The sequence below is a fragment of the Salvia splendens genome, chromosome 3, assembly GCF_004379255.2.
Source record: "Salvia splendens isolate huo1 chromosome 3, SspV2, whole genome shotgun sequence".
Lineage (NCBI taxonomy): Eukaryota > Viridiplantae > Streptophyta > Magnoliopsida > Lamiales > Lamiaceae > Salvia > Salvia splendens.
In genome coordinates, this window is record NC_056034.1 from 770,763 (window position 1) to 780,523 (window position 9,761).

The 9,761-nt window shown below is 34.8% G+C and overlaps 1 protein-coding gene across 1 annotated transcript; it reads right to left on the reverse strand.

Moving 5' to 3' along the window:
• Positions 1-1,952: 1,952 nt before the first annotated feature.
• Positions 1,953-9,065, reverse strand: LOC121794167 (exportin-T-like). Its single transcript, XM_042192210.1, has 14 exons — positions 6,951-9,065; positions 6,750-6,839; positions 6,582-6,671; positions 6,339-6,443; positions 5,892-5,951; positions 5,619-5,681; positions 5,452-5,547; positions 4,753-4,917; positions 4,134-4,307; positions 3,969-4,034; positions 3,795-3,893; positions 3,134-3,280; positions 2,680-2,856; positions 1,953-2,592 (listed from the first exon to the last, which is right to left on the reverse strand). The coding sequence occupies exons 1-13, from the start codon at positions 8,676-8,678 to the stop codon at positions 2,767-2,769; spliced, it is 2,973 nt and encodes a 990-aa protein (XP_042048144.1). The 5' UTR covers positions 8,679-9,065; the 3' UTR covers positions 1,953-2,592; positions 2,680-2,766.
• Positions 9,066-9,761: the final 696 nt, after the last annotated feature.

A 9,761-nucleotide genomic window follows, 5' to 3' on the forward strand; every position in this document is an offset into this window, starting at 1 on the left:
GTTAATACACTGAATTAAAAAAAATTAGCTGAAATGAAAAATAAGCCAGGAAAGTCAGAAATCAACACATGTAGATAATAAATTGATATTAATTAATTTATTAATAATTTGACGTCAATATTAGTTGCAATATTATTATAGAAATTGGCAAACATATATTAATGACATCAATTTGGCATCATGAGTGATCAAGTCCTATTTTACAACCAATCTATTTCTTATTTTCTCAAATATTTTGTTTACAATGTCAATGCATCACTCACTTTTCAAGTCGGCTAAAGATTTCCATATTTTAAGTAAAATTGTGTAGCAACATTTTTTTTTCTTAACTTTATTTTAAGTTAACTATATATATAATCGAGTCAAGTTTAAGAATTTAATTGTGTGTGTGTGTGTGAGTGCCGGTAATTTGTATCAGAAAAAAATTCAAGCTTGATTCGTTTGAATAGATCAATTTTGAATTAGTAAATATTATACTAGTAGTAATAAGTATCAAACTTAGAAAATATGGGGAGATCTTTGAAATAATCTACTTTATTAAATTTTTTTCAGATACGGTTGTTATAATGCGTTACAGAGCCAAATTTAATTACTGTTTACCGTCTGAAAACTCAAACTGTAATGATTTCTATACAACTAAGATTTAATTTAATTCGATGATTATTAGCACGTTGATGAATTTTATTGACTAATATTAATATTGCCCTTTATAATTTGAAAATGACTTTACATACTATTAATAGCTAAGGTGACAAGTGGAATATCTTAAAGCAAAATTATCGTTCAGGTGGCTTAAGATGTTTCCCATTGGCCATCGCAATACAAAAATCTAAAGCCATATGTTACCAAATTCTTGATTAATTAATTTATTTTTGTTGTGAACTTTAGGGGAAAAAAGTGTGACGAAAGTTGAATTTTATTTAATTTAATTTTATTTTATTTTATTTTGTCCGAGGTTTAAGATTGCATACCTCATCATTAACTGTTTATTAGTTCAAGTAGTGTAAGAAGTCAATAATCGAAAAGCTATATCTGAAATTATAAGAAGAAAATCGAGTTTTATTCATAATTGCTAAAACAAGTTGCAGAAAACAAATTAATACTTTTAATAATTTAATTGCTGCTATACTCCGCCACATTATATATCAAAATTTCCTCAATTTATTAAATTCGTAATCAGTCCTAATCGAGTTTCCAATTCCATTAGAATTTTATTTTGCTACGCGTGAATATTAAGTACATTATAAATAGTTCATGTCACACGACTCACACCCTGTCTCACATTATAAACATGTAACGAAATTCTAAATATTAATCGAAACTCGACTCGTATGAATGATTTCCAATCTGGTCGTGGGTCAATTCAAATAGTAAATTGATAATCATAATCAATTATTTCACATGTATGATGCATGTATCCAAATAAAAAGGTAAATTATCAACTGACACGCTTATTATTATACTATAATAAATTTATAGATTGTAAGTTGTAACCATAAAATTATCCAAAAAAATATTCCTATTTGCATGACTCAATAAAAATGCACAATCATGAGAAATTATACACGCCCTGCAACAAATCTAATTTAAATATGAATATAAATACTAATAATTATTATTACATTATTATTTTTATAAAGGAGAGAGAGAGAAAGATTTAACAAGTGGTGTAAAAATTGGTGACACCATTCCGATTCGAAATTAAATGATTACTGATACTAGTACTCCAGTGGAAAATGTGAACAAATAAACCTACTAGAGATTTAATTGTCAAAAAGTTTGAATCAATAATGATTATTAACAAAATAGTCCAGTTCAAAATCCAATTTTTCAGATTAATAAAATGTTTATATTTTATTTGAAATCTATTTTCTTATCATATACTACCACTATTAACTTTTTTATGATCATCATTACAAAGGAAAGAAATTTGGAAAGCCATCCATGTAGACTTTAGCAACAACAAACATTTTCAACCACAAGTAGGCCTTAGGTCATCGACATTATATATAAACATAAAAAATCGAGGTCCAGAAAAAAGAAAATCCAACATCTAAATGATGAAAGAATTGGCTAGATTTCTACTATGATCACAAGAATATCAGAGAATCCGACAACAATCATAAGATTTTTTTAACACTAAATATGTCAAGATTCACCACTAGCATAGCAACAACTTCTTCATTCACACTTCAAAATAGGAAAACGATTGTAGTGGAAAGCAGCTCGACACGATCAGTCACAGATGGGTCGCTTCGTATGAAAACAATGAATGAAATGAAGAAGAAGATCGTGTAACGGGAACTAGTTTATAATGATGAAAACAAAATCTGCTCATTTTCACACTAGGGACGGGCAAAGAAAGTAAAAGGGAATGTAGAGTTTTAAAAACCGAATCTACTATTTCCTCATTATATGGCAGATAGAACCTGAGGTCCAGAGGCATCGCCTTCTTGAGGGCGTTCTTTGCTGATACTCTCCCTTAGATGATGTGATGAACGAAACAAAACTGAAGTCACATGGAAATAACGAACATCCACGGATCTCCCCCATCCATGGTGACCAACGAATGATATGTACACGAAAAGAGACCTGCAAATTTCAGGCAATTAAGTAGGTGTCACACATTAAAGTTAAGTTCTTAAATTGCTACTCAAAAGTAAAGTGGGCGGGACGAACCTTTGATGGATAAATATTGAACAGCGACGTCTGTAACATTAGGGTCTTTAGTGTTACATGGAGCCAGAAAGAAAACATGACATTTTGCTATCTGAAAACCAAGCTGCCATTTTGTAGTGGTCTCAACCTTTCTATGAGGGACTGGTAGAAGGACTTCAGTGCCTTGAAGTCATTGCCCTAATAACGAACACAACATAACAACGGATCAAATAACTGAGCTGCCGAAAACATTTTGGTCCGCAGTTAAGCTCTCTACTCAATCACTGAATTAATTTACTTTTGTGTTTCTGACAATTGGGAATTATCATATTCTATATGGCTCGATGTCAGTTTAGGAAGCATCAGCAGATTTTGACCTAATCAGATGCTATAGAGATTTGGATGAATAAACAGTTAGGGACCTGAAAACTAAGCCTAGCACGACCAGGAAAGTATTGAAAGCATTAGACTGTACCTGCAGTGTTTGACAATACTGTTCGGCCAAGTCTTGAGGGCAATGTATACTTGGAAAACACTTTGATACGAAATGAAGAAGAAAATCATTGCCAAATTTCTCATACATGACCTTTTGGGCAGTTACTATTTCACCAAATAAGAGGACCTGTCAAAAATGCCACAAGAAGAAAAAAAGGATGTGATTACGCCTGCATTGGACAAACAATAGTAGACAGCAAAATGAGAAGAAGCAGAGCATCAAACACCAGCTAAGAGAATATGATCCATATTCTTTTAGATGTGCGTATTTTAATTTATAAGAAAGACACATAGTTGTGATATACTCCCTCCGTCCCTTAAAAATAGACCACATTTGCGATTTTGGGATGTCCCTTAAAAATAGATCAATTCTATTTAAGGGAACCTTTTTTCTCTCTAAAGAGGTGAGCCACATTCTCCACTAACAATACCCCGATCACTTTTTCTTCCTATCTCTCTCTTACTTTACCAATTGTGCATTAAAACCCATGCCATTTCAAATGTTGTCTATTTTTTAGGGACGGAGGGAGTATAAAGTACATACGTACATATTTGGTAAAATTCAAAAATGTTAATCGATGAATGGTGAAGAAAAATTGATACATAGCCAAAATTTGATCTGATCTGAACAATAAGCTTACAGTATTTGCATCACGAAACTCAAAGGATTTATCAAGCACACTGTACAGGCAACAATTGACTGCAAATGTCTCGATTATGAACTTCTGAAAACCAGGCACCTGAAAAATAGACCTACTTTCAGTATTATGAATATATTGACAAAGCATAAATAATAGGCACTCCAAGTACAATACCGTTTCTTTGCCATAAGGAACAGAGCACCAATCCTTGATTAGCCTAATGAATACTTGAACACATGCCTGAAATTAACAAAATATTATTTATTAAACTCACATTACCGACATTGAGCACAAAGGTTGTAAAACGAATCTATGAAATGCAAGAATTAGACACTGTACCTTTCTAATATTGATATCCTTATGATTGCAAGAATTATGTAGCAGCAAATGCATCATCAACTCAAGGTGCGGAGTACTTTTAGGGGACAAGAAGACTGACGAAAGCTCATGTGTAGCAATAACATTTAGAAATATAAAGAATGTTTTTTGAAGCTCTTGCAATTCGCGAATTTCCTGAAACAATATACAAATTGAGACTCACAACACAGTTGATTGTGAGATGCAATGGAGAGATTTGGATTAAAGTAGACATCAGGCTAATTGATAATCTGATATGTTGGCCTTAATGCATACTAGTATGTAAAAAAGGTATACTTTGCCAATGAAATAATGACATCTCAAGCAAACTGTCCAGAAAGCAATTTTTGCAAAAAGTCCATATGCATATCCCCACACAAGAAACTGAACAAGCGATTCAAACACCTAATGTCAAATGAAATCTAATGACAGGGTACATAATATTAATACATGGTCCAAACTGCTTATCTGCTGCGAGAAGCTTCAATTTTACTGTGTGTTAACTTAAGAATAAGCCCATATTACATCAAGCTGCATAGTCCTTGTAACGATAATTTTCCAATTTATCAACTAAAATAACATCAGGAGCTAGTTCACATACCTCACCGCAGCTTCCTGGCCCTGACTGAATATCATTCCTTGGGAGAATACTGAATGCCCTACTAGCAATAACAGGGTACACAGCTTCCAAGATGTCACGGGCTTCGGTAGCAAATTTGCAGATGAGCTGATTCAAAAGTACGAGAAAACCCACCAATTCCTTCGGCTGAAAAAAAAAAGCATTATAAAGCTTCATGACATCAACTTTATATCATAGCAACAAAGTAGATTATATTGATAGTGCATATAACTTTACTTCAGAAATCATCACTAATAACTGAGGAGTTCATTTACATCCCAACCTCATATCAGTAACTACTTAATGAGGCTGAATGAGAAAAATTTGGAGTACGGACATATGCCCAGTGGAGAGTATAGTTTCATACAAGAACAGTATATCTAAACCATACAAGCCCAATGATTAGAACATGCACACATCCCATTCAGTATCATAGCTAGATATTTTACTGAATCCGTATATGCAAATGTAAGATCATCAAACATACAAAGTCACGGGCTCGGTGCAACTTTTATGAGTAACAACAAGAACTCGGTGCAACTTTCAGAACATATTAACAACAAGAACTCAGTGCAACTTTTATGAGTAACTCACATACATCCTCGTACGAAGTTTAGAATAAAAAATAAAAAATAGTGATATAAGATTTGAGAAAAATGATTAAGAGGAAAATCTTTATACCTCACTTTCTATTAGCAACTGGCCCAGTGCATTTGGAAGATAAGGAAATATTGAAGGTCCTAGAATGTCGACCATACGATGAATGAAAGATGTAACCTATAAATATAATGTGTCGTTAGAAAGAGTTTGAAATAAGGAAATCAAGTCGAGAGATATGCAACTCTTACCTTACTTCGCAGGGGTTCTACCCTTGGGAAGACAACAAGAATTTGCAGGAGGATATCCAAAGTCTGGAATAGATTATAAGTCATCAGAGTGTATACATATCATGAGAGAGTGAAAAAGGAGGGAGAGTGGTTGATGGCATTGAGAAAGAGGGAGAAAACTAGGTGTACATTAATATAGTAGGAACATAGTACTTGCCATTTCTCCAACACATTATTCTTTGCCACACTAGATAACTAAATCAAGTACAAAAGAAGGCAAAACTTAATAGTTACCTTTTTGAACATGAGACCAATTCCAGGGCGGGTGGTAGTTACCAGACGCTGACTGAAGCCCTAATCACACAAAAGTCATAAGTTTGTAGCAAATACTTGCATAAAACAGTTAATACAACCATATCCCTACAGACCCAAAGTATGTTTTATGGTCACAAATTAACCAAAAATATATGTTGCCAAGAATGTGACATTTTTCCTGAAAATAAATGTGGATCAAACTTCCAGATAGCCACAGAGTATGTTTCAACCAAAAATACATGTCAAGAATGTGACATCTTACTCAAAAATGTGGATCATTAAGCATTTCATTACCCTAAAAAAATTTACTTGCACCAACAGAAATAGGAAAATGAGACAGCCTGTTTCGCTATAATCATGAAAAAGAAATAGACATAACCTAACATGCACTATATGACATGAGATACTTGAGATAACGATGAAAACCTTGCTAAGGGCATTAATAGCCATAACTGTTTGCTGCATATTTTCAATCTGCAGAATAGACTCTTCAGGATGCTGAGGCTTAGCATTTAAGAGGGCCACCTCAACCTGCAAAAGCATAAAGTTGCAATTAAGTGTGGTTTTTCCACCATATTACAAATCCACAGAAGGTAAAAATCCTTCTCCACAGCTACAAAATCCCAATGTAACTTAAAAGAAAAGGTACTATCATATGCAAACTTTGACCTGCTGGCAAAGAGGAGTCAGCAATGCCGAGAGATAATCAGACTGTTTCTCAAGGGGTACATCTTCCATCCCGATTAACAAGCCAATTGCCTAAAAGAAGAAGAAGACAACATCAGATAACAGAACCCCTATCTTATTGAATCAAAAGCATTTATGTATATAACTGACCTCAAAAATGTGACTTCCATCTTCAGATAGTGAAACGTCGTTTGAGACCCTGCCCATTCTTGTGAATCGGGCAACTGTATCCTGTAGGCTCTGGTATTTGTTGTGCACAAAATGTGTCAGAGAGAAAACAAATATATAGCAGCATCTTCTAGAGCATATGCTACAGAAACAAATATAAAAGTCGAGAGGTTGAACTGATACCTGCAAGATCGTCTCAATGTAAGGCACAAGCTTTGCTTTTAGCAATTTCACAACCCTCATGAAGAGATAACTCGCCCTTCTGCTGACATTCACATTTGGATGGTGTATACCTCTCTCATCAAGAAAGGCACGCAGTGCAATTGGAATATATTGTGTATTCTCTGATACAAACTTCACGTATCTTGTTATTATATCCAAATACACATGCGCAACGAGCCTATTGGAGTGGCAAGGAAATCGCGTTGATAACAGCATTGGTATCAACTCACCAAGTAGACCATTACCCACCCTCATAGCATCATCATTTAATGATTCTCCGAGCGCATATAATAAGGAAAGAGAAGCCTCAACTTCTTCAACATTTCTATCTTCTGTAGATGACATAGAATTACCCAGTGAGTTTTTTATGAATACCTGAGTAAGATCTGGTGCAACACGGCCAACATTACGGATCAATACAAACAAATCCTTCCGAAACTCCGCCATCCTATCTGCTTCTTGCTGTCCAATCTTGTCCAGTATGTCCAGATTATTTCGATACATGGGATCAAACTGAATCTGCATTCGGATCACTTCCAGTATTTGGCTTAAATGAAGCAGCTGTCGGTCTGTCAATGTGGAGTTCTTCATTGTACCAACATAAACTGAGAGAAAGTGCACAATGCTAAATGATGAATCGACTTCGCCATTCTGGATAATACTGAAAACTGATGGCAAAACCTCATTCAGAAGTTCTACAGCAACTTCTTTACCATCCTCTGGTTTCAAATGCTTATAACATTCCAAAACTTCAACTGCATACCCCGTGAGCAACGAAGCCACGCCAGAAGCCAACTCTGAGCCACTATCATCCGTAACCAACATAAACACCCTAGATATCTGAAGGCCTTGCAAAAGAGCAAGCTTGGATTTATACTCCATCCTTTTTGACACCACCGCATGAACAGCACCAGACGCAGCAGCTCGGAGCTGATCTGCTAACCCATCCACCAACATAAGTTCAAACAGCAACCGAGAGAATGCATCATTAGCTATCAACCCTATGTCAATCCACGAAACATACTTGCTCATAGAATTCAAAACACTAGAACATAGATCAGGCTCTGAATTCTTATACATCGAAACAATGTCATACCATGCTACAACCATCTGAGGCACGCACTGCAATCGCATTGCATCCTTAATCCTTCCCGCCTTAGCCACATCATCCCCACTACGCGGATAATCCAAGCTAATTAACTCATCATCCATCACATTCAAAACCCGACAAAACATATCAATCACAGCAGCTCCTTTACTCAGTTTATGCAAGAAATCAACAAAAACAGATTGCCAGATTTCCGGATACTCATAACTAATCAATGTCACAAAAACCTGAGCAAGCTTATTCTTTACAAACGAAGGGCTCTCGAAAATCCTCGCCGCATTAGTGTCATTGGCATGGACAGGTTCGCCACACGCCATCGAAAACACGGATTTCCGAATCAAATCCTTCTCCTCCAGCGACATTGAAGGGTACCTAACTCGAAGAATCTCATGGAGGCATTGCAAACACCAAAACTTAACCTCCACTAGGTTCGAAACACAAAATTTTTCTATACAAATGCTACAAATTGACGGCCTATCCTTGACTTGCTGAATAAAGGCAGCAGCTTGTTCTTTTAGCACCGAATTAATCGTACCGGATTCATCAAAGCTTATCAGAATGGCCTTTTCCAGATCATCCATTACTCGCTAAAAACCCTAAACCCTAGAATCAGACCTTCAAAACCCTCAAAAACCAATCCCGATTGCCAACTCAACTTAGTTCTACCAATAAACTCGATTTCTCCACTTCTTTATCAAATTGATCGAACGAACAGAGCCTACATACCTTTAATTAAAGAGATGTTTTTTTATTATAGAGATAGCTTGGATTTTGAGCAAAGATTCAACAATGAGGTGCATCCGAGTTTATCAGACTTCGAATATATCGGTGAATATATATGTGTACGGATTGATATACGATTTGAGGGAGAGAGAAAACGATTGATAAGCGATTTTAGAGAGAGAGAGTGGAGGTGAAGGAGATGTTTATATAATGGCTGAAGAAGAGAGAAAAAGCTGAGGAAGATGGATTTTTAGTGAATTCATATTTATAGCTCTCCTCTTTTTATAATCAAATTTACATAAATATATTGAATATAGATTTCTTTGCTTAATTTCCTTCTAATTTTCAAAAGTACATTTGCTAGGGATAGTGCCATTTGAGGATTTGGCCACACTTTCATTGAGGAAAAATCTTATTAAAATCTCACCGTTTGTAAATATATTTATGTTCGTTCTGTAAAGATATTACTCCTATAACGTATAAAGACTGAGACAATAAAACTCAAAGTTAATTGATAAAACGTATCTCTTCTGATTAATAGGTCGAAGGTTCAAGTAACTATGATCACTAAGATGTTAATGTACTCCCTCCGTTCTAAGTAAGATGATCCTTCCTTAAGTGCAACGGAATATTTTACAACTTTATTTTTTGTGTTGAATGGTGAGAATAAAGTACTAAAAGAGAATGAATAAAAATGGTTCCATTTTTAGTAATAATTCATCTTCGGTGAGACGGAGGGAGTATTTGTTACCATTACTCTGTTGAAAATAATACTCCTTCCGTCCTCTAAAATTAAAAAACTCTTTCTTTTTTTGATATCGCCTCAAAATATAAACTTTTTATTTATAAAAATCTCTTTCTCTCTACTGATTGGAACCCATTTTTTAATATCAAGATTTTCTTTTTAGCTCTTTTATTTCATTAATTTTGCATTAGCACTG